The sequence below is a fragment of the Alternaria atra genome, assembly GCF_907166805.1.
Source record: "Alternaria atra isolate CS162 genome assembly, contig: 29, whole genome shotgun sequence".
Taxonomy (NCBI): Eukaryota; Fungi; Ascomycota; class Dothideomycetes; order Pleosporales; family Pleosporaceae; genus Alternaria; species Alternaria atra.
Genome location: NW_025091327.1, coordinates 2,925,504 through 2,949,612, shown reverse-complemented (window position 1 = coordinate 2,949,612; position 24,109 = coordinate 2,925,504). Strand labels below are relative to the sequence as shown.

Genomic DNA, 24,109 nt, shown 5'->3' with positions numbered 1-24,109 from the left:
ACGAGAAATGCAGCATCATCATATAACGGAAGGCGCAGATTGAAAGACAAGGGCCAAGCAATCTGGTCGCAGCTGTGAACTCGTGTTCGCCAGAGCAGAGAATTTGGTGGCTTCGGAAGGCGCATTCTGGTCGCTTTAGAACACTCTGACGGCTCTTAGAGGCTTTCTTGGCCGGGAGTGCAAGATGACTACGCTGTTGGGTCAGATTAAACGTGCGATCAGGGTTTCCCACGTGGTTTCCGATTATATAACAGGGCCGACTTCTGCCTGCTTCATTTCAAACCTCAGGATATTTTCAAATAGCAGCACATTTTTGTTGCTCCGCAGTCTTCTTCTTGTCGACGATGAAGCTCCTCTTCGCCCTGCTGCCTCTATTTGGTTGCGCCCTTGGACTAGCGCAGCCATTACAGCCTGATAGTTGTGTAGCGAAATGTCCACCACCGGATTGCTCGGCTGGCAGTGCACTGGTATGGATGACAGTCTACTAATTAGAAGATGTCAAACAACAACTAAGATATCCGCAGGAAGCGTGCAAGTGTCTCAACGAACGAGAATACGCATGCAAAGCTCAATGTCCTGAATACGTTCCCCGTATCTTAGTAAGTCATCGTTCCATCTCAATAGAGCTAGAGTCTCATAACTATTGTAGCACTGCCCTCGGTTGCCAGTATCAAACGTCAGTCCGCCAAAGCCTACACCCACCCAGTGCGTTTGCGAAGACGTCATATGCATTCTGTCCTTCCCAGAGGGCTGCTATTGCCGCAATAACGCAACGAAAGCGTGTTTCGACAAGTGCGGCGGCGTAGAGCCAGAATACCAGAACTGCAGTATCGACGATGTGCAAGCTCGTGCTCCGAAACCAGAGCCTGCACCTGAGCCAGAGTCAGAGGCCAAGGCTTGTGTCTGCGCACCCGGTCCCCTTTTCTGCCCACAGGTCTGGCCTCAATCATGCTACTGCGAGTATAACGCAAAGAAAGCATGTTCCGACAAGTGCGGTGGACCCGCACCACCCCTCCCGAACTGCCCTCCTCTCACTCCCATCGACATCAAAGCGCGCGTAGCGGAGCCAAAATCAGTACCTGCGCCAGCAACGCCCCCTCCGAAGTGCGAGTGCCCTCTAGTCAAGTGCATCGCGTCATGGCCTGAGACTTGCTACTGCCAGAATGCTGCCAAAGAACGCTGTTACCAACAGTGTGGTGGCAAGAAGCCTGTTCTGCAGGTAAGAATCTACCCTACCTGCACAATACCTGGATCAATTTTAACCGCATGTCAGATCTGCCCACCGAAAACTCCCTCTACACTATCCACATCCACCAAAACCGTCACCCCCATTCCCTTTCCCACTCCCGTCCACCCTCCGAAAGGTTCCCCCACTAACCAAATCTGCGGCGGCGGCCGCGCAAGTGCTGTCCTAGACTGTCCTGTAGGCCAAGTTTGTATCACCGATCCTTTCCAACCGGGTTCATGCGGCCCTGCCTGTGATCAGCTGGGTATTTGCGTTGGGGAGAAGCTGTGTGGTGGATTTGCAGGTTTCAAGTGCGATAACCCGGGTCAAGTTTGTGTTGATGATCCGAGAGATGATTGTGATCCATTGAATGGAGGGAGTGATTGTGGGGGGTTATGTGCTTGGCCGCAGTAACTGGTTAGATTTAGTCGCTGACGAGAGAAGGAGATGTGGTAGACAAAGGCGTAAGTGTGCTTGATGTCAGCATTGTTTTGAAAAGTCCTTTTGACAAACGAGCGGGGGATATATTCTTGTAAATAAAATTGCAGTGGTGTTTTTCTACCTTGATTTTACAACATTCATCCTATCAGCCATTTTTCGCAAGTCTCCCTATCCATCTTCCTATCCATACTCGTCACCCTTCACAGCCCCAAACTCATGTTCATCTTATTCCCCGCCTTGACAAACATTGTCATCAACACTGCTACACTGGCGGCCCACGTAACACTTCTTACATAACTCGGTTTAGTAGTCTGGATCTTGACGTACATGAAACTGTACACAAGGCGGAGACCAAGATACGCTCCTACCATACTATTCATGGTCACTGTTTTACCTCAACGTCAGTTTCAAAATCCTCGTTTACTCTCCATTCCTGTTGAGCTCCTCATAGTAAACTTACTTGCATCCAACCCAGCCAGGTTCCCCGCTAATATCGCACCCACGAAAAAGGGCGCATTCTCCATGTTATTCTGATGACAGGCCTCTGCACGTTCGGCTTTTGTGTAAAGCGGTCCAGGACAGCATTTGCGGTAGAATTCTAGTGTAGACACACCGCGGGGATTGGCGTTGTCGCGTTTGCCGTTTGCGGCCTTTTTGAAGATCATTTGCTGGAGGTGTGGATGGTTAGTGGTGGAATAGGAACTCGGTGGATAAAAAGGGGGCGTGGCTTAGTAATATGAAGACGTACAGAGTACATGTGTGGGTAGAGAGCCATGATCCAGTATACGGGGATGGCATGGAGGGAGTAATTGGACGACATATTGGTTATTGTGAGAAAGGTTTCAATGTCAGTGGTAGCGACTGTGAGATATGTAACATTTGTTGGCTATGTCATTGCGTCTACTTATATCTGTTAGCTTTCGTAGATGCCTAGTTCTCTTAGTCGGTGAGGTGAGTAGTTCAACGAGCGCATTGACCCAGGGATTACTACAGCGATCAGTAATCGCTGTACGAGGCGAAGATTTGTAGACTATCTTCGCAAGACTAGCCACGAAGTTATTAGGCCCGTCGCAAACAGGGTATCCTTTCGGCCGCAATAACGGGTCGTCGCATAGTTGTCTTTTTATACAGCAATTTCGTTTCGTACGCTGCAAGTCCACTTGAGACAATTTGCGATGTCTTCACTACTAATACATTCCAGCCAACTTTATCCACGTCAAAGCTAGAATTGGATCTTGTCCGCCATACCCGCACCCCCCATCCACTCAATATAGCTCTCGATACTCTTCTGCATCGCATCCGTCGCCTTCTCTATCAAGCCCGTAAGCGGCGTGAGCCCCGCCTGCTCCTTCATAACGTCGATGAAATCATTATTAAACGCGTCATTAATATTAACCTTGGCAACACCGCACTCAATACACTCCTTGAGCAACTTCTCCTGGAACCACTCTTTGCCCGCACCATGCAGCACAAGAGCCACGCGATCGCCAACCTTGGCATGTACGTTGCGCAGACGGGGGTAATCCAATTGAGGACCCTTGGGACCGTATTTCCCGTGTACGTTTCCAAAGGCGGGAGCTAGCCAGTTGATTCCCGTTGCGACGAATTCTTCAGCTTGCTCCGGCGTGGTGAGAATAGCTTCAAGACCCATTTCACTCAAATCGCCCACGCCATCCTCTCCTCCATCGATCCTCCCCGGTTCCGCCTCGGTGATGATACCCCGCTCGTTACAGTACTTAACCAGCTCTGCCGTCTTCTCCAGGTTGTCGTCATAATGGCTCATGTCGACCATGATGCCGTCGAATCCTCGCTCGAAATTCGCTGCTTTTTTCACGATTTCAGGCGTCTGCGCGTGGTCCATGTGCAGGGCGACGGGCACGCTGGCGTTGTCGGCAGCTTCGCGCGCGGCGTGGAGGAGGATGCCGTCTGCGTAGGTGATGGCCCAGGGGAAGAGTTGGATGATCAAAGGGGCGCGTTTGGCTTCTGCTGCGCGGACCGAGGCGAGGATGCCTTCAACGTTGTAGCAGCATGTTGCGCAGACGGCGTATTTGTTTGCAGCGGCATGGGCGACGAGCTTGACGGCGCGGTTTTGGGATAGATCTGGTGCCATGGTGGGGAGTTTTGTTGAAGTGTTCTAGTTCAGGTTTGGTTCAAGTTGGTAAACTTCAAGGTGAGAAGAATTCAAGAGGAGGGAAATGTGATATGAACGATGATGCAACTTCCCCTCGTCGTTCCGGTGGCATTTCCGACATTCCGATGTCTTCTCTTATGGTGGGGCTGTCGGCAACTGCTCTTGGAGTTGAGCGGCGGAACCACCGATATTCGGGTCATTTGCCGGCTAATTGCAGGGCTTGCGCTCGCGGCCTTGTTACCGCGGGATACCTAGTCGAGCGTTGCTTGCCGCGGCTTTTGCATTACCCCAGATGTTTTCAGTTTACATTACCCCAGGCTCTCCACTCGGCTACTGTGTATGGTCAAGCCATTGATGTAAAGGTTCGGTCACGCCAGTCTTGCCAATATGATTCATGTATTGCTGTCACAGACTGCTCAGCTTCACTATCGTTGAGTATCATACCAGAAATGCTTCGAATAGCACCCTCACTGTGCACGTCTTTTTTTCAACCTGGCAGACAACAGCATGATGGCCATCACGATGGTGGTCAAACAGTCCAAACAACCCAAGATCATTAGCTTGCAGCAAAGAAGCAATTGTGCGGTCTTTGGATGCGTCCTTCGTCCAGATCTGATGAGGCCTTTGCTTTGCTCAGACGATTGATACGTTCAAGCGGACTGGAAGATGATGAGAGTTGGCTTGAAGTTTCACGCTTGATTTCCGTGATATTTAGGCTGCTAATGTACAATCAAAGTCTTGAAGATTTCAGCCCAGGCCAACCCAAGGCCATATACCCAATCGGGCTTACTTCATGTAACCCTAAACTCCAGCTTCAGCCCAGAATTGGTCGCCGAAGCATATGCATGGGGAATCACGCTAAAGTGGTGTCCAGAAAGTAGAAAGATGACACTCGCAATATTCATGAGCCGACAAGATCATTTCTCCAAGCTCATACCCGAAGATTTCACCAATACTCAAGACTAGCATCCGCCTGGCTGTCTGCACCCAACGCCGCCATAAGAGAATCCCATGGTATCGAGCCGCTCATAACGCCGGAACACCAACCATGCTCATGAGAAAATATCTGAAGTTGTGATCATAACCATACAGATGCCGCTGGAATCGTGGAAGAAAGGAAGTACGTGGACTGAATGTGCGAATGCCGCGAATAGAATCGTTACAGTAACGCGCTGTGATGATCTACACAGGCACGTTAGTGTTGTAACCAATGAGTAGCATAAAAGCCATTCATAAGTTGAGTCCGGAAGAGGCGCGGCAAGGTTCGATATCAGTCCTATAATACACTATCAGTAGAAGAGGAGAGCAGATGAAACAGTTCAGCGAATGACGCCCCAACTGTCCATGCTGCTGAGGCCTCCAGTGCGCTCCTTCTTCTTGAACGCGTTCCAGAAGCGAAGCGTCTCATCGCCAGCACCAGTGACGATGACTTGGCCGTCTGGACTCATGGCCAAGTAGAGTACACGGTAGGTGTGGCCGGTCAGCGAGACGACTTGTTGCATGCTTGGGTATTTCCAGACAATGATCTGGTTCTGACTGTAGCCGTGCGTGGAAACGATCTCGTTGCTGTTCTTTGACCATGCTAGGTTGCAAACTTGGCTGCCGGTGTCGAGGCTGTTGATGAGGTTTGCTGGTGCTGTAGGCGACATGGGTACATTCGCAGTAGAAGCGGCAGAGGCGGCAGCCGAGGCGGATGCAAGGGCTGAGGCCGACGGGCCATTGGAGTTGACCAGGGTGTTCCAGAACTTGATAGTGCGGTCCGCTGTACCACCGCCGCTAGCGAGGAGACCACGCTGATGTGGACTCCAAGCAATGGCCTTCACAGCGGCTTGGTGTTCGCTCCACTTAAAAGTCGGCTCAGCGTTGAGTTTCTCCCATACCATGAGCTTGTTATCGTTGCCTCCGGATGCAAGCTGTCCGTCTTCTTGGTTCCATTTCAGCCCGCAGACCTCCTGCTTGTGACCGACAAGCTTGCGCAACCACTGCTCCGGCTGCCTAACGTCTCGATGGTAGATTGTGCGATCTCTTGATCCTGAAGTCAGGATGTGTTCGTTCCACGCAAGGGCACCGACCCTAGCTGTGTGGCCTGTCATGGTACGAAGTCGTCGCTGAGTCTGTGCGTCCCAGATTTGTACCTGACCTCGGTTTGTGCCAACCGCAATGTGTGAGCCCTAAGAGAGATTAGCATGTGTGGAGACATGAAAAGAGATGGCACAACTTACACGCTGTATCCAGTTCACACTAGTGACAGAATCATCTTGTAGTTCGCAGAGCTTGGTAACGCGGCCACTACTTGAATTCCACATGTAGACACACGAGCCGAGGCCAACTCCGAGGGTGTTTTGACTGCCCCAATCGACTAGGTTGAGGTAGAAGTCGTCTGCAAGATCCGGCGCATCCAAGACCTTGTATGGAACCTTGGAGACGGCGCGGGCTTGACGTTGAGGGCTGAGAAGCATACGCTGACTGCTGTACTTGATGGGTGATAGGCTGTATAGATCTGAACGCGCGTTGAGATTGAGAATGCCATGCCGACTCGATGGCGTCCGTGATGGAGTTGGCTGGCCCGAGTAGGAAAACAGGTTCTTGTGCGGGGTCGACGGTGTCCCTGAAGGCGGTGGTAACGAAGCTGTAGTCCTAGCTGGCGGAGTATGCGAGCGTCCTGCACCTCGCATATTGGCACTATCGGTCGGAGACAAACTCTGAGGAAAAGCCTGAGGCACGGAGCCCTCGAACATTTCTTGTCGGAGTACGGCGGAGTATGTGCGGTTGGCTTCTTCAGCTACAGGAGGTTAGTTCTTGTACAGCGGACGTCCATGAGTGCTTACTCTTCTGGAAGTGCAGCTCGTGATGGGGAGTGCGCCTGGCCTTGGACGGGGTTGCTGGTGAGGCCTCATCATGGAGGAGGTTGAAGCTTGCCTGGAGATCTTGGCCTGCGCGGTTTGGAATGAATCTAAGAGTATGTCAGCACGTTGAATCGATTGCGACTAGAAGACGCCGATCTCACCTGTCACCGTAGATGCGTGGGCGCTTTCGACTTGGGCTTGCTGTAGGTGTCCGCTCCCTGACTCGGCCGGCCTGCTCGATATGCCCAAGCGCTTTTGTCAATGCCGCAGCATCTATAGTTTCCGAGCTCCGGTCGAGTGGGTTGGAGGGGAAGATCTGGTTGCGCTTGTGTGAGGCGGTTGGAGGCGTCTTGGACTCGGGTGGTGATATCAGGGTCGGGGTCGCGATGCCCTCGTCGACTTGCGCATTCGTCGCAGCTGCCTCTCCTGGATTGTCTCGCGCCATCGAAATGATTGCGCCGGTTTGTATGTTGCTGCCGCTGCGTAGATGGGGCATTGTGCCAATGAAAGTAATAGAGTCGTGGCGGGATGTAGGTGGTCACAGATCGCCGATGGCGGATATATGGTAGCCGGCGGGACAATGGTCGCCTGAAACGAAGGTGAAGTCGAGAACAATGAGGTGAACGGCGCGGTGACGTGGAGTCGTGGTATTGTGATGATTGATAGCCCCTAAGTCGTTTGCCCTCCTCTTAACCAATGACAGGTCGTCGCGGCGCACAATAGCGCAGACAATAAATATGGCTTTTGTTTAACTTTCGAAACGCATCGAATTGCGATACTGGTAAGTATTGTGGCCGTGGTGTTGGTGGTGGGCGCGCAACGGGCGGGGGTGGGCGGCGGTGACCTTGTTGTGGTTGCGGGTCGGAGCTTGTATGCTAGACAGCCGCAGGGTGCTGGGGGAGCAACGAGAGACACGGCGAGCGCACGTAACGAGCGACGATAGTAATGGGCCGGCGTTGGGCCAGGTCAAACAGTATAATAGTGGAAACGAAGTCAATGTTGTAGCTATCATCTATCAAGCAGTGAGTGAAGTGCACGTAGTCGCCGTGACGCGATGCCATATGCGCGTGTTTTGATGTTCCAATGTTGCTTCCTCTTCGACGCGTTGGTGACGCCTGCTCCAATGGGAGTCGCGTATGGCCGCCGAGTGGGGTCTAGCGCCAACGTCGGCCAGGCGCTCAGTCGCCTCTCAATCGATACCCCACACCGCCCGCGCTCAGCTTGTAGACGTTGTGTCCAATCCTTAATGCTGCCATCATCAAAGCTGCGAATTACGCTACTGCACCTCGCACCGACCTCACCCCTTGCTGTATCACATACCAAGTTTATACTATCGCATATTCGAACTATGGCGACCAAGCCTTCACTCAAAGCTGCCGAGGACTTCCTCTCCTTCGTCAATGCTTCGCCTACACGTACGTCGCGTGCTGTTGTCACTTGGATAGACACTGACCCTCGATAGCGTTCCACGCCGTCAAATCAGCAAAAGAAAGGTTGGAGAAGGCAGGCTTCAAGCAGATCAAGGTCCGCATTCATATCCCCCGTGTTGACATTGTGATATTGACATGTCATATATGAATCGGTGATTGAGACAGCATACTAACAACGACTAGGAACGCGACTCATGGGCACCTACCCTCCAGCCCGGAGGCAAGTACTACCTCACCCGTAACACCTCCTCCATTGTTGCATTCGCTATCGGCAATAAATGGAAGGCCGGTAACCCCATCGCCATGATTGGCGCCCATACAGACTCTCCCTGCCTGCGCATCAAGCCTGTATCTAAGCGAACAGGCGACGGCTTCATTCAAGTAGCCTGCGAGACATATGGCGGTGGTCTTTGGCATACCTGGTTCGATCGCGACCTCAGCATCGCCGGTCGTGCCATGGTGCGGACAAAGGACGGCAATATTGAGCAGCGCCTGGTCAAGGTCGAGCGACCCATCTTGCGGATACCCACTCTGGCCATTCATCTGGATCGCCAGGAGAACTTCCAGTTTAACAAGGAGACGCAATTGTTCCCTATTGCTGGCCTTGTCGCTGCAGAGCTGAACCGCCAGGGCAAGACCGAAGAGACCAAGGAGGACGGCAATGAGGCAGAGACTGAGGGCCCGCTCGCTGCCCCAACTTCGAGACATCACCCGTACATAATCGATATCATCGCTGAGGAGGCTGGCGCTGAACCCAGCGACATCGTAGACTTCGAGATGGTCCTGTACGATACACAGAAGTCGGTTATTGGCGGCCTGAACAATGAGCTCATCTTCTCTCCGCGACTGGACAATCTCATGATGACGTACTGCAGCGTGGAGGGTATCATCAAGAGTCTTTCTGCGTCCTCGGCATTGGAGAAAGACTCAACTATCCGATTGATCGCGTGCTTTGACCACGAGGAGATTGGTTCCCAAACCGCACAAGGCGCAGACTCCAACCTGCTGCCTGCTGTGATCCGCCGTCTGTCAGTCTTGCCTGCCTCTGACAGCAATTCCGACAAGTCGTTTGATAAAGTCGAAGCGGATACTGCTACCGCTTACGAGCAAACGCTCGCCACATCCTTCCTCATATCCGCTGATATGGCTCACTCTGTGCATCCCAACTACCCAGCCAAGTACGAATCCCAACACAGGCCTGAGATGAACAAGGGCACTGTCATTAAGATCAACGCCAACGCCCGATATGCCACCAACTCACCGGGTATAGTCCTGCTCCAGGAAGCTGCCCGTCGTGCGAAAGCGGCGTCCTACAACCCAAAGTCGGGTAAGGAAGGTGTTCCACTTCAACTTTTCGTCGTCCGTAACGACTCGTCGTGTGGCAGCACCATCGGTCCTATGCTGTCAGCCGCTATGGGCGCCCGTACTCTTGATCTCGGCAACCCTCAGCTCAGCATGCACAGCATTCGCGAGACCGGCGGTGCGCATGATGTTGAGCACGCTGTCAACCTATTCGACAGCTTCTTTGAGAACTTCGAGGAACTCGAGAAGAAGATCATCGTGGATTGACTGGATCGATCCAAGTTGTGATGAACAATGTAGTCGAATCTAGATGAATGACTGTAGCACGAATGAACGAATTATGGATCGTGGAGTATAATGAATGATTTATAGTGTCTATGAGTACCTTGTGGCCCTATGACTACGAGAACAATAGTAGGATAAACCCGGAATCTCTCGGGATCGTTCCGCTGCTGATCTCAGGGTCCACGCCAAGCACCCCACCAATGTCATCTTTCACCTGTGTTTACTCTGACGCGCGAACTACTATCGAGGCAATTGACATCATGGCAAAACCGCAGTTCCTCTCTGGCGACAAAAACGCCATCGACGAATTCTTGAACAGATTTGATGTATGATCCCAAAATGTCATGTTGCTAAATCTCATACTCACAAGATGTTCTAGGTCTTTCTGTTCGACTGCGATGGTATGCGCCAATCTTCTTCCTACACGGCATGTTGATTGCACTGGCGATCCAAACAGCGCACGTCATGTGGCCATCTACTGATCGTGACGAAGGATAGGCGTCCTCTGGTCTGGCGATCACCTATACGAGAAGGTCCCCGAGACACTCGAGATGCTGAGGAGTAAAGGTAAGACGTTCGCCTACTATGAGGCATGCTTCGTGCTCACTGACTGATCGCAGGCAAACAACTCGTCTTTGTCACCAACAACAGCACCAAGTCGCGAGCGGATTACAAGAAGAAGTTCGAAAAACTCGGTATCCCCGCCGAGGTGGTATGTAAGGCGCAGCTCCATCGCATGGCATTGACTGACAAGACATCAGGAAGAAGTTTTCGGTTCCTCCTACAGCGCCGCCGTATACATCAACCGCATCCTCAAGCTCCCTGCGCCAAAGAACAAAGTATTCGTCCTAGGAGAGTCAGGTGTAGAGCAGGAACTCGACGCAGAGGGCGTCCCATATATCGGCGGCACGGACCCCGCCTACAACCGAGAATTTCGGCAGCCAGAGGACTTCGAGGCTATCGCGAACGGCAGCCTGCTCGACCCGGATGTTGGCGTTGTGCTGAGTGGTCTGGACTTCCACTCCAACTACCTGAAGACGGCAATCGCGTTCCAGTACCTCCAGCGCGGCGCGGTATATCTCGCTACCAACATCGATAGCACGTTGCCAAATGCGCATACCCTGTTCCCTGGTGCCGGTGCTTCGGGTGCTTCGCTTGAGAGGGCGATTGGCAGGGCGCCATTGTCTCTAGGCAAGCCGAGTCAGGCCATGATGGACGCAGTAGAGGGCAAGTTTAAGTTCGACCGTAGCAGGACCTGTATGGTGGGGGATAGGCTGAACACGGATATCCAATTTGGTATTGATGGAAAGCTGGGCGGAACACTGGCAGTGCTCACTGGCGTCAGCAAGAAGGAGGACTTCCTTGCTGAGGGTGCGAAGACTGTGCCTATGGCTTATGTGAATGCGCTAGGTGACCTGATGGGCTAAGCATTTATGTTGGCAGTGCAATACTTCATGTGGAGTTTAGATTGCAAGAACATAGATAGTACAGGGATAGACCAGATAGAATTTATATCAAGGTTTGCACGGCATTCTGAAGCGCTAATCGTGGGAGCATGGCGATGCAGATGGTAACCAATGGAACACGCGGACTGCGCGTGCGCTATACATGGTTAGCGTACTTTACGCGTCCACGCGAACGCGCCTGCCACTTTAACATCATCAACTTTGGAAACGCGAGTGCCGCAGGACAACGCCGAAAATCCACGACACCATGATCCGCCACGACTACTCTCGAGTTGAAGCCAAGCGACGCGCGAACCTTGACTACAAGAAGCGGCAATTCGCCAAAGCCGAGTTCCAGCAGCAGAACTACGAACACAGGCTCAACTTCTACGTGCTACCGCCCACGGCAGAGATCACATTGGAAGAGTTCGAGACATGGGCGATTAACAGATTGAAGGGTAAGGGTTTATCAGTATGACCATGAGGCCCTGCTAACAATACACAACGTAGTCCTCTCCGAACTCGAAGCATGCAGTTTTCGCAACAAAGGCCCCGAAGAGACGGCCGAATACATGAAAAGCATACTGGAAAAGTACCTTCCACTGCGATCAGATTCGTCACGAAGCCAGAAACTACAGGAGGAAAGGAGGAGAGACCATTATTCACACTTTATACTGCGCCTTGCGTTTTCGTCAACAGAGGACCTGCGACGGCGGTTTTCCAGACTAGAGACTATGCTGTTCACGCTGCGGTTCAAGGACGATGATCTACGAGAACGGCAAGAATTCGTGAGAAGTCTGAACTTGGAGTGGGAGGAGGTCAAGGAAGACGAAAAGAGGGAGCTCAAAGACGACTTGCACGCCGCGAGTGGCATCAAAAAGAGCGAGGATCAGGATTGGTTCAAAGTCGACTGGGAGAGGGTACCAGAACTCGTTAGTCAAAGAAAGGTCCTTTTGAAGAGAGGAATGGCATACGTACCGCAACGGGAACAGATGAGTCTAGTGGTTGCTGAGTTCACCAAGAAGCTCGACGAAGCACTAGAGGTATGAATCCCACTATCCACAGACTTGGAGACGTCGCGACTAACAACCTTCCCAGCTAACGGCCCGCGCCCTCCCCCGCCTCGACGAAGATGACCGCCTCGCCCCCATCCTCGCCCACCTCTCCCAATCCTTCACCGCCCCCGACGCCGCCTACTCCACCTCGGACGCCAACATTGACGGTCTCTCCACCATAACCGCAAACAGCATCGACACGCTATCCCAAAACTTCCCCCTCTGCATGCGCAATCTACACATGACACTGCGCGACCAATCACATCTCAAACATTTTGGTCGTCTCCAATACACGCTGTTCCTCAAGGGAATTGGTTTGAGTCTGGACGAATGTTTAGTTTTCTGGCGCAGAAGCTTCAAACTCATGACAGATGAAAAGTTCCAAAAAGAATACAAATACAACATCCGCCATTCCTACGGCGACGTAGGCGGTGACGCAAATCGCCGCGGCCGCGGCTACACACCGTATTCCTGCCAAAAACTCCTCACTGAACCGCTCCCCGGTCCTGGTCAATCCCACGGCTGCCCCTATCGAACATTTACGCCGGACAACTTGCTCTCCATGCTCCAGCGTGTGGGTGTAAATGACCGCGACGTCTTGAAAGTGGTTAAAGAGGATGTGGGCAAGCAAAGGTATCATGTTGCCTGTAATAGGGTGTTTGAGTGGAGCCATAAGAGGGAGATTAAAAAGGTCAAGGATGAGGGGAGCTGGAGTGGAAGTGATTTGGATACGATTGTTCATCCGAATACTTACTTTAAGCGGAGTTGGTTGTTGAAGCATTTAGGAGAGGGGAATGTGGGTGTGGTAGGGGGAGGGGAGAAGATGGAGGAGTGATGACATGGGTGGGATTGTGTGTTTGTACGCTATGAGATGAGCAAGGTACGGTCTAGTCGTTATGGTAGAACCTTGAAGGTTTAGGTTTTTGCAGCGTTGTACTTCAATACCAGTCTATATTCTTGTTCTGCGACTTTGCGTCTTCCGCTTAGGTTCATCGCATAAGGTAGCAACAGCTTTCTACAGCCAAGACGGGATTACACTGCACCACGTACTACGAGTTTGATGACAGCAAATTCGTGCCGATTTTACTCACAAAAATTGTAATTCGCCTATTCTAGTTTATCATGACTAGGAATTCAGGATTTGTACTGAACAGCTTGCAACACATGTCATCGGAACAGTTTCAAGTACAGAATAGACAGAACAAATGGCAATAGCATTATGACTACAGCCTGCTCTTTAAAACGCCGGAGGCTAGGTTGGGCGGTACCTAATAGATGCTACACGTAAATTCGACTGTTTTTTTTTTCTAAAGCAAAGAATCTTCTTCCCCTTTTTACAACTTGAAAATATCAACAGGAAAAGCATCAGCAATGGCCTGATACCCCGCCACATTCGGATGCAACCCATCACCTCCGTTAAACTTTGGATCCAACTGCTCCGCATTCGCCTTATTCGCAACCATGGCCGCGATATCGACCGTACGATCAAACGTCCCACTAGTCAAAATCCATTGATTTACCCTTTTCCTCGTCTTCTCCCTCTCAGCACCTTGGTAACTGTTGCCCGCAAACGGCGTAATCGTAGCACCGATCGTGGTGTAACCCGCTTTCTTCGCATCAGCAACGATTTGCGTAAACGCTGAGATGAGACGATCGCCGATGGAGGTTTGCGTGGCGGCGTTGTTGGCACCGCCGCCGATGTCGTTGACGCCTTCGAAGATCATGACCCATTTTACGCCGGGTTGGTCGATGGCATCGCGCTTGTACCGGGTTAGGAGGGGTGGGCCGAGACCGCCGCTTAGGACCGTGTTGCCACCTGCGGCTTGGTTGCAGACGGCGACGTTGGTGTGATTTGAGGATTGGAGACGGGCGAGTACGAGGTCAGGCCAGCTGGGGTGGAGTTAGATGAGGAGCCAGATGTGGAGTTGAGAAGTGTTACCGGTTGTTCTTGTTGTCGTCGGAACCTCTTCCATCGGTGATGCTGTCACCGAGGATCATAAGGGAGTTGGTGTCTGTTGGTACGTAGGCTTGTACCGCGCTCACGAAGTACCTGGAGCAATGTTAGTGTTGCTGAAACACAGATAACCACCGATCCTAGCATACCAATGCACGCTGGAAGTTCCGGAGAAGGTCGTAGCATTGACCTTGTTCCCACTCACGAACCAACTTGTCGTCCTGCTGCCAGGATGACCAGTGATACTGCTTCCACTCTGGCCTTGCTGACTGTATAAGCTCACCGTGAGCATACTTTGAGGTTTGACTTCGAAAGCAATTTCATCACTAGTGACAACCTGGCCCTTGGGGACTGTGAAGCTGGTCTTGCCACCAACGGTAATGGCTGCTAGTGGTGAGGCTTGAATGCCACTAACGCCTGCGGCACCACCTGCAGGAAGGCTCACAGAGCCTGAGGTAACGGGAAGGTCTGATCCGCCAAAGGTATTGGAGATGGTGATCTTGATTTTGGGGGCACCGACAGACATGTGGAGGGTTTGGCGGAGTGTCGCATCGCGGAGAACACCCCCAGAACTCTGTCATAGTGTTAGACTCAGATGTAGTAGGGTAGCTAATTTGGGACAGGCCGCATACAAATTGCGTTGGCGGCATGTTGCTCGATTCCACCAACTGTGGCATGCTAGTCCAGGTGTTGATCCAATGCGATGATGCATCTTGTCGTTTATCAAGAGCCTCAATCGCACGCCCATTCACGCTCGGCGACACCAAAGAAAGCGTCGCAAAAGCGGTAAACAGAAACGATGTGTAAAACATCATCCAAAAAAAGACAAACTTGCTATCAACGTGGACGAGATGTTTGCAATGTGGCTACCGACCGGTATTTGACCACTTCATCTGGCATTTCGAATTAAGCTTTTGCTCGGTCACATTGCGTACTGCAATTTATTTCCAATTTCAGTAGATGCGGCTGCTTCGTTAATGCAACGAGCGCAAATGATGTGGGGAGGCAGCTATCCAGCGAACGAGTGTTTGGGAGTAATTAATTCCGCAGGGTATAGAGTGACTGTGTTATAGCCAGTGCCTTTTGTCCTTTGGATAATAGCCGGGGGCTTGGACCAACTTGAGATTGTGTCAAGCGGTACTCCACGAACATAAGAATGTGAATACTAGAGATGATATTGGACGATATTGGTGGATTTACTGTTTGCCGAGGCGCACAGCGTGGCGCCCTTGTAGTTCGCAGTTGAAGCGGGGACAGCTGAAGCTTGGTGTTGACCGCCGTGGTCCAACATCGCGCGCTCCCATATAATGTGTGTGACGATTGCTTCGGACTCGAGGAATGGCTGAATGCAGATACAGTAAGCATGGTATGTCGGCGACGCATCTATGTTCTTGTTGTGAAAGATAGACAGGACGCAGCCACCTATCAGAGCCTGGTATCTATGACGTTATATGTCAAGCTTCCAGCACTGTTCAGAGATTCCCAACATCGAGCGAAAGTACGTTTCTGGCAAGGTGTGCGACGTTGAAATAGGTAAGCTTCCAAATAGTTCGAGCTTCTTTGACAATGATATTTGTGGCTGATCATCCTTGATCTGGCCAAGATCATGGCGTTTTCGAACCAGGGTTGTCACACTCACCAGTTTCGTGGCGTTGCCTCAGCTGCGGACGGGCCGTGTTGAGAACATGCTTATAGTTTTCCGGAGGGCACAATACCCAAAGCGAAAATTGCCTGTCTTTATGTACATTACTCTGATCACACAACCCCTAGATACGAACTATGGAGGGAAAACAACTCTCAATCTCGGCGATAATGACGTTGATAAATCTTTCTTTGCAGCTTGTGGATCAAGAGATATCTTCCACGAAAAGCTCCGACTTATATCCTACTGTCAGGACCGAAAGTTCAAGCCAGAAAAGGCTATTCGGAGACTTCGCTTCCTCAGCGTTCCCGGGGCTGCACAAGACTCTCTGCCGGCGACGACGTCCCATGCAGCAGCAAAAACATGCACTAATTGTGCAAAATACTCATTGTTTAATGCTGCTGGTGATACCAGTGTCAACAACACGTCCGAACGGAATTGCACCCTGCGACTTACAAACCCAGGAGATCTGGAGGGCTGCAACCACTACGTCGCTGTCTCGTACTGTTGGGAGCAACCACCGAACCTTCCTGAAAACGGGACGCTTGCACCGAAGTACACTATCCTGGATGGCAACAAAGAGAGAGGAAGTCGGGCTCCACCTAATGTCATTCGACGTGCTATAGACTTTGCCCTTTTCAAAGGTTACCGTCTTCTTTGGATAGACCAAGAATGTATCAATCAGAAAGATGACCAAGACAAATCATTGCACATTCAAGCTATACATTTGATCTACCGACAGGCTTGCGATGTGGTCGCAGTCATCAACAGCATCTTATCGAACCAGGTGCAAATAGATATATTCGAAAGCTATCCTAAGAGTAACGAACTATACGCCATCAGTCGTCTCGAAAGCTCAGAAGCCCAGAGAGAAACAGTTCATAATCTCGTTACACAAACCATTCAGCTTGTCGAGTCTCTTGCGAGCGACCCTTGGTACACGCGAGCGTGGACTTATCAGGAAGCACTCCTTGCAACTCGAGCTGTTTACCTACTGATTCCATGTCATTCTACTCTGCGCGCACCATTATTGCAAACCGTCCCTGGTTCTCAGCTCGTCATTCGTGACATTGAAGTCGTACGGGCGTTGAGGTCGGTGGGGGATTATTTGCCGTTAATCCCTCGTCCGACCCACCACGTTCTCGTGCTGTCGAGCACATCGCAATCGACACACATACCAAGCCGTAGACGAATACTTCACTTCACTTAGTATCAGCTATCTCTAGCTCGTCAAAACCGCTCAAGACGTCGTCACGCGAAACGCAGCATATCCCGCAGAAAGCCTCGTTTCCGCCCCCCTGCTGGCCCGCACTAGTGATGGATCCCATCAGCGACGCCGCCGTAGGCCGCAGCTGTTGCTGTAACATGACCATGTCCTTGACCCACACAAGCGCTGCGTTGTCGGTAGGACTACCTGTTTCTTTAAGATCCGTAATAAGAGCGTTAGTGCCAGTAGGATTCGTGCGCACAAATGCCTGCCGTGAACCGTGCTCTTTAAGGAAGTTGTAAACATAGTCGACTGTTCTATCCTTTAACACTGCTGCTATCTCAAGAAAGACAACCACTAGGCTCCAGATATCGGACGACGTGTTCCGAGGTTCGTAGTTAGCCACCTCAGGCGCACAATACCTCGGCGTCATTCCATTCACCATGCTAGCCGTCGTGCTGCCGTCTTTGTCGGTAAAGTCTAATGCGAGCCCAAAATCTGTATACAGGACATTTCCGCCATGCACCAAGATGTTGCTAGGCTTAATATCTTTGTGCCGGATGCTTTGCTCGTGCAAGAACTCAAGCGCCCGAGCCAGACAGCCAAAGAAGGTACGCAACTCTCGATGTCTGGCTGTGTTAGCGCGTGCGAGGTAGGTAGACAGGTCCATGTCAGCAACGGGAGACATAATCAGGCCCATGTACTTTGGGTCGGTGTAGCTCCCAACAAACTCTACTACGTGGTGGTGCTTTATACGCTTTAACGCCCTAATCTCAGCGATAAACTGTTTAACGCGTTCTGTTCCTCGTCCACTAAACGCAGTGCTCCGCGACACTCGCTTTAGTGCATACTCTCGGAAGCTGATCAAGCTGAGAACCCGGTCAACCTGCCCGAAGCCTCCAGAGCCAAGGATCCCTTTCATCTTGAGCGGCAAAGGCTCGTGTTCTCGGAAAAAGCAGTGCTGGCCCTTCTCCGCCTTCTCAAGGTCCACAGATTTAGTTATTACTAAGTCCTGGGCAGCCACAAACTGTGAGCGCTTGCTGGGCCGAAGACATAGCGGAAGGCTTCGCTCAGTCACAGGGAACCAGTGGTCGGAGAAGCCTAGGTCGATGAAGGTATCTAGGAGGTCCAGACAGCCGATAGTCCGAAGAACCATGTATGTTCTCGGAACCTTGCTCCATTGCAGATTGAGTTGACCTAAGAGGAGCGAGACCTGCTGAATCTCAGAGTCGGTGTATGCTGTTCGTCTTTGGTTGCCGTCAGCAAAGAAATCGCTAAGTCGGCCGGACACGACGTCTGCGAGGGTCTTCGTGGGGGCAGCCGGCGCTATCGCAAGTACCACCTTCTGCAGAAGTTCTTTACTAGCAAGGGTATCCTCATGATCTGCGCCCTGCACCCTCTCCCTCTGCTGAACTAGCTGTCGCAATAGCTGCTCGGCCTCGACATACTTCTGCTGCTCGTGAAGCGTAAGTGCTAGCCGGTACTTGCTCCAAAGCGTGTTGACATCTTCAGCGCCCAGCACCCTCTCGCGCTGCTCAGCCGACTGTCGCAACAGCTGCTCGGCCTCAGCGTACTTCTGCTGCTTAAAGTATTCGCGTCCCAGATTATACTCCCTTCTCCCTATATCCCGCTCAGACGAGAACATCGTTACTGTTAATCGTAGCAAGGCGTCGGCCGGTCGTCGGTATATCTAGAGATCTATAATCGAGGCGGATAGCAGCGAAGGTCGCGGGAAGAGGCGCAACCCGGCAGGAGGCATAGAGACATGAAGATATAAACACGAACAGTTGCTTCGCATAAAGCTTCAGTGCTGGTTATGGTGTTAGTTGTGATGTTAATTGTGGTAATGGATGTACTGTTAGTTGTGTTAGCGGCAGCGCGAGTGGTGCGCATGCGGCACGGCCCAGCCCCAACCTTTAGTTGGCGGGCTGTGCCGCCCCCACGGGTAGGACGAGCACCGAGCCGTTGTCGTCCACGGATCTCCATGTCTACAATAGCTTCGTTTGCGTCAACGCACGATCCACACACAATAGAGGCCGCGGAAGCACACATCATGTATTGGTGGGGATGCTGTCTCGGGATGAGAGTTATAAAAAGGCCGTCGCAGAACTTATGCCAAACACGGGCCACTACAAACTAACTATAGTTCCAATAGCAAGGGGCACGCCTGTCACGGTAATATGCTGCTAAAGATTAATGCTGAACACCTATAGGCATTGCTAACTGTATATTACAGAATCTAACATAAAAGGGCCCGCGCCCGTGTTCCAAAAAATTCGTTGCGGCAATCATATTGTTTCAGCAATGTGCTCTAACTTCTTCACAAGATCTAATTTAGTAGCTTTTTGTAGCCCTAATAGTGTATCTAACTTAGGCTCGCATTCAGCATCTATGTCTAGGCAGCGCTCAATAATGTTGCGTAGCGAATCGCTACATGCAGAGGCAATCTGCTGCAAACAAGATTCGGCATCCGTTGCGTTTCCTGTTAACGATTTCTGCGGAAGCCGAAGCTGTATTTTTTAAAGTATCAGTGGCTTAGCCTTTAGGAGATTCTCTAGTCCTACTACATCCTTAATAGGTTTCCAGAGTGCAATTTCGGTCATCACAATACCTAGGCTGTAGATGTCGTAGGATTTGCGATAGCTACCGTCCATTTAGCTAGATTGCGCGTTCAGGTAACGGTAAATGTCTTTGGCAGGTTCAAATCTGGGTTTTTCGGTCCATCGGTCCATAATGCTTAGATGAGAAGGCTTGAAACCTAAGATAAACGGTGCGTCGAGATCTAGAGACAAGGACGAGGAGAAGAAGACAACGTTATCCGCTCGCAAGGCCTTGTGCAGCCAGTTCACCGCATAGAGGCTGTGTACACAGCGAGCTAGCGCTGCACAAAGCGCTACACGTGCGCTAAGTGACGGTTTCAGTGTTTGTCTAAGCAACTCTTAAAGAGTAGTAATCCTAGACTGCGTAGTCAACAGTCCTTCGAACACAACGCCAAAACGCGTCGCATTATCTGCGTCCGCAGTCTTAATATACTTAAGACATAGTGCTGCTCTAAAGCCACCCGGCTTAACAAAGCGTAGGAGATCCGTTAGTAGGCCGATCCGCCACTAGATCTGCACATCATCAGGGCGTACAACACTGCTAGACGTAACCTCTTTCCACTCTATCTAGACACTCCTACTATAATAGATAGCCTATGTCTGTTGCTAAAGATTCTTAGGCTTAGGCATCCCCTCCTCGGACTATAAGTCGATTAGTAGAAGTTATGCGTTAATAAAGTTGCTAAAGTCTAGAGAAGCTGCTGCGTAGTTCAGCTTGTTTATCTCGGCAAGCTAAATTTTAACCTAGGCAAGGCGTCTGAGGTAACTTTTCTTCTTATCCTAGGTCGCCTGCTCCTCCGCAACTGCTTAAGATAATGCATTGCTCACTAGATCGGCTCCTAGATAGAGATTTTGTTAGTATTCTGCTGCTAGAGATATCGCCTTGACAAGAGCTGTAAGGTCGACAAAGTCGTTGCGAAGCTGCAGAATCTCTAAATAGGCCGTAGTCATTGATCCCTGCAGTCTCTAGAGCTGCGCGCTGTCCAACAGAATGATAAGGAACGAATTTAAGTTCTTAACTTTTAAAATCAAGCTTTCAAAAGACTTCTTATTCACAGCTACCTAAACGAGTCGTTAAGGCTCTACTACAATAATCCGCAAATTCTTCGCCGTTTTAGAGATGCTTTTCCCCAGTCCGCGAACGCGATCGGCAGCGTCTGCCCGCCTACTTGCAGGTGTCACTCTCTTAGACTGCGCGTCGTCGCTCGCCGTAATACAGAGAAGGCTCATAAGATCGTTGTCCGGCTCCAAATAGTCGCCCTAGGCGATATCGCTCTTTAACACGACTTTTTTGTATTTCCCGTTAGCTGCTGCATAGTTCTCAAACAAGGCCTTAATCTTAGCAAGGACAGCTAACAATAAGGAGCGATTAACTTAAAGGGCGTGCAGATAATCCCATCTTTATTCAACGCGCTAGCTTCTAATGGGAAGTTAATGAAGCGCTGTTGCTTAATGTAGAGGCGCACAAGCAGGTAACAATGCGTTTGCGGTAGATCTGCTGCCTCTCTAGAACTTATAGCCTGCAATAAATTAGCTAAGATTATACATGTTTAAAGACGTTGAGAGCTTTGACACATTCGTCCGCAAGTTGGATAATCAGAGACGTCACGCCAACCGCAGCGCCAAGAACGGACAACAGGTCCCCCATCGCACAAGACAGACCAGCCGTAGGGTATTTTTGATACACGACTTGTACTGTACGATTTTGTTCCTGGGATACTTTGGAAGGGAGCTTCTCTTCACTGACACGGGCCTCGCGTTGATCCTGGGACCAGGGGGTAGAAATTGGGGCGCGCTGGATCATACCTGATACCAATGGTGGACTACTCGGCCGCGAAGGGGGAACAGAACCCATGGGCGTGCTGAAAGGTGACGAAGTACTGAATGGAGACTTCCAAAGTGATGGACGAGCTTTCTGCCACACTTGCGGAGGCATCTCCGGTTGACGTTCCTGTATAGAAGCGACATGATGACGCCGCGGAATGACTGAAGCGACACGTTCAGTTGCGCTGCGCATCTTCATCTCTGGTAAGACAAGTGGCTGAGTCGTCTCTTTAGTATCGCGGAATGATCTCCGCAACAAACTAGGTGTGTAGTCAGGCTGAACGCTTGCACCAGAAGAGTACGCTGGAGGCGAATCGCCATCGGCGCTCTTCCACTGCTTCTTTGTAACCATAAGCTCACCCTTGTATACGCAAAAGAACTCTGCACAGTGCTCGACGATCTCGGGATTTCGAGGTGTGAGATACCCATGGTTCCTAGGTCGTGAGCAGCGGCAAACAACGCTCTTGTTCCGACTCACATAGTGAAAGTCGTCAACGTAGACGCCTTCCATCTTCCACTTAGCTTCTCGCCGCCTGCAGTACTCCCAAAAGTCAGCAATCTCGCATGAATCGAGACCATGTCGATCCAGGTACAGCATTAGACCTGCGTTAAGATGCCTAGATTCTGAGGCTACACGGGAGGTCCTCTCAAAATGCCGCTCGGAGTGACTGCAACGGCAAACATCTGTACGTTTTTTGCCAGTGTAATGCAAGACCCTTTCTTGCAGTGGCAAAGTCGATATTGTTCGCTCAGAGGGGTCCTTCGCTCGGCGGATGTCGACTTTCCCAGTGCGCTTGCTACGCACGAAAGCGTAGTCAAGTCTATTCCTCAAATGAGACGGCATCTTCGCTTGAGAATCGTTGGTATGTGAGTGTTGGCGGGTAGCTAGGAGAGCCTCCTGGGCCCGCGTTAATTAGAGCAGTGCGTAGAGAGCAGTTTGATTATCTGTGATGGATCATTGAGCGGCAGGCGTCTGTGCGGCCGGTCCGGAGTGAAGGACAAAAACGGGCCCTCTTTTTGTAACGTTGTGTACAGAGCGAGTACAATGGGCTGTGGCCGTAATGGACTATGGCAAAGAATTTGATGTCGATTCAGGGCTGCACAACACGATTGAGAACAATGTCGCTTCAAGCGCGCTGTGGGAAAGAGCAATGACGAGCTTAAATGATGCAGCATTCACGATGTCACGATGTCACGATGTCACGATGTCACGATGTCAGCGCATTGTTCTTCATGCTCTCAGGTCCGCTGGGTATCGCATGTGAGTAACGAGCGAATATATCTCATGTCGTACCTCCCTCTGTATTGAAAGCAGATGACGGGATGTATAGATATCCTTCATGCGAACTCCCTTCACATGATCCCTACCCTCGAAATTGAATGCCCTCGGGTTATTACCACTCCAATCAGCTGCTGTTTAATCTTTCCGATAGCGCTCTCTGGCATTCCCACAAAAGCTTCAGAGTTATCCGTGGTTTCGACTCTGCCAATCTCTTGGCCACTCCGTCTAGAGCGTGCTTGTAAAAACACCACTCCGCAAGAAACCTGGTCGGCCTCTAACACGCTTGCTCGCTCTTCGACCGACTTGATGGCCAGCGTCCGCTCAGCATCATCAAATTCCTCGTCTTCTTCTTCTGACTCCTCTTCAAGCTCTTGCTTGCGCGCCCTGGCTTCTGCTTGCTGTTTCTTGATGAGATCGAGATGATCCTGGATGCTTGTCTCTAGGGTTCGTAACTGCTCCTTCAAGCTCTCGCGATCAGCCCTGGAAACGACCTCAGACCGTAACTGGAGCATTCTTGTCCCAAGTCAGTGTATGTGCTGCCAACCGCAATATCAAAGTAAGCACTTACAATTGAGTGCTTGCAACAGCAAATCGGACGGTGGCCTCGCAGGATTGAACTCGTGTTCTGAACGTACGGATCTTTTCTTTGTTCCATACACCAACAGAAAGACGATCCCTGATAGATAGCTTCTTAGTGCTAGAATGTTTTGTCCATTTCTGAAGATTCCTGTTAAACTCAGCACAAGCACTACCACATTGTTGGACGGCTTCTGCAACACCAGCTTTCTTTAGGTCCTCTTTTGCCGCCATTGACGTCGCTTCATCTAAGATGTTGAGCTCTTCTAGCGCAGCCAGCGGACGCTCTATGCCCTCTAAAGTCGAAACAATATCTTGTACCACTTCTTTGGCCTCGGTAATGCCATTGATCGTGTTCCGAAGCTGAACGATGCTGGATGCGGCAAAATCGGTGATGCCAAGAGCGCCAACAGTAATGCTGAAGGGATCCATACGATTAAGCTTTTGAATGTAAAACGAAAGACAGGACTGTATGTTCTTGTTCGTAGTTATGGACAGTAGTTACACAGAGACGTTGAGAGGTTAAATCCGTCGATTTCAGGTTCGGAGAAGCATTCGACCTGGAGGGTGCGGATAAACATCTCCTATCACGGGCTAACAAGAACTGGATAAATAGGTAGGGGCGTTCGCATAAAAATGCTAAGGTTCGAGCTGAGTTCAGCTTCGAGGTACATTCAGCTGAACGGACGATTCCGTGTGTGCGGGGGTAAGAAGACTGTTCTAGAACGTTAGCCTACTCATGCATCTTGTACTCTACAATTCCTTTTTGCTGTAATCCTCCAATAAATGCCGAGTCTAATGGAACTTCAATGTATTGTGAGGCTTGAGGCTGAATCCGCACACGGTCTAGCTGAGCTTTCGTCC

General features: G+C 50.9%; 9 protein-coding genes across 9 annotated transcripts; 4 read left to right on the top strand and 5 right to left on the bottom strand.

The window, feature by feature from the left end:
- Positions 1–344: 344 nt before the first annotated feature.
- Positions 345–1,639, top strand: ALTATR162_LOCUS9303 (uncharacterized protein; the record flags this gene model as incomplete). Its single annotated transcript, XM_043316936.1, has 4 exons — positions 345–467; positions 525–599; positions 650–1,219; positions 1,274–1,639. 4 exons carry the CDS (start codon positions 345–347, stop codon positions 1,637–1,639), a joined length of 1,134 nt encoding a protein of 377 aa, XP_043172871.1.
- A 1,249-nt stretch (positions 1,640–2,888) lies between these two features.
- Positions 2,889–3,776, bottom strand: ALTATR162_LOCUS9302 (uncharacterized protein; the record flags this gene model as incomplete). Its single annotated transcript, XM_043316935.1, has 1 exon — positions 2,889–3,776. The coding sequence occupies one exon, from the start codon at positions 3,774–3,776 to the stop codon at positions 2,889–2,891; it is 888 nt and encodes a 295-aa protein (XP_043172870.1).
- A 1,340-nt stretch (positions 3,777–5,116) lies between these two features.
- Positions 5,117–7,139, bottom strand: ALTATR162_LOCUS9301 (uncharacterized protein; the record flags this gene model as incomplete). The annotated part of the gene is made up of 4 exons (XM_043316934.1): positions 5,117–5,968; positions 6,020–6,579; positions 6,626–6,750; positions 6,805–7,139. The coding sequence occupies 4 exons, from the start codon at positions 7,137–7,139 to the stop codon at positions 5,117–5,119; spliced, it is 1,872 nt and encodes a 623-aa protein (XP_043172869.1).
- Positions 7,140–7,991: 852 nt separating this feature from the next.
- Positions 7,992–9,642, top strand: ALTATR162_LOCUS9300 (uncharacterized protein; the record flags this gene model as incomplete). The annotated part of the gene is made up of 3 exons (XM_043316933.1): positions 7,992–8,058; positions 8,106–8,197; positions 8,257–9,642. The coding sequence occupies 3 exons, from the start codon at positions 7,992–7,994 to the stop codon at positions 9,640–9,642; spliced, it is 1,545 nt and encodes a 514-aa protein (XP_043172868.1).
- A 278-nt stretch (positions 9,643–9,920) lies between these two features.
- Positions 9,921–11,087, top strand: ALTATR162_LOCUS9299 (uncharacterized protein; the record flags this gene model as incomplete). The annotated part of the gene is made up of 5 exons (XM_043316932.1): positions 9,921–9,986; positions 10,040–10,061; positions 10,159–10,227; positions 10,281–10,372; positions 10,422–11,087. 5 exons carry the CDS (start codon positions 9,921–9,923, stop codon positions 11,085–11,087), a joined length of 915 nt encoding a protein of 304 aa, XP_043172867.1.
- Positions 11,088–11,373: 286 nt separating this feature from the next.
- Positions 11,374–12,995, top strand: ALTATR162_LOCUS9298 (uncharacterized protein; the record flags this gene model as incomplete). The annotated part of the gene is made up of 3 exons (XM_043316931.1): positions 11,374–11,563; positions 11,616–12,148; positions 12,204–12,995. The coding sequence occupies 3 exons, from the start codon at positions 11,374–11,376 to the stop codon at positions 12,993–12,995; spliced, it is 1,515 nt and encodes a 504-aa protein (XP_043172866.1).
- Positions 12,996–13,494: 499 nt separating this feature from the next.
- On the bottom strand, positions 13,495–14,764 carry ALTATR162_LOCUS9297 (uncharacterized protein; the record flags this gene model as incomplete). Its single annotated transcript, XM_043316930.1, has 4 exons — positions 13,495–14,050; positions 14,100–14,210; positions 14,264–14,688; positions 14,747–14,764. The coding sequence occupies 4 exons, from the start codon at positions 14,762–14,764 to the stop codon at positions 13,495–13,497; spliced, it is 1,110 nt and encodes a 369-aa protein (XP_043172865.1).
- A 2,194-nt stretch (positions 14,765–16,958) lies between these two features.
- Positions 16,959–18,608, bottom strand: ALTATR162_LOCUS9296 (uncharacterized protein; the record flags this gene model as incomplete). The annotated part of the gene is made up of 1 exon (XM_043316929.1): positions 16,959–18,608. One exon carries the CDS (start codon positions 18,606–18,608, stop codon positions 16,959–16,961), a length of 1,650 nt encoding a protein of 549 aa, XP_043172864.1.
- Positions 18,609–21,103: 2,495 nt separating this feature from the next.
- On the bottom strand, positions 21,104–23,677 carry ALTATR162_LOCUS9295 (uncharacterized protein; the record flags this gene model as incomplete). Its single annotated transcript, XM_043316928.1, has 3 exons — positions 21,104–22,285; positions 22,786–23,182; positions 23,238–23,677. The coding sequence occupies 3 exons, from the start codon at positions 23,675–23,677 to the stop codon at positions 21,104–21,106; spliced, it is 2,019 nt and encodes a 672-aa protein (XP_043172863.1).
- Between the last annotated feature and the right edge of the window lie 432 nt (positions 23,678–24,109).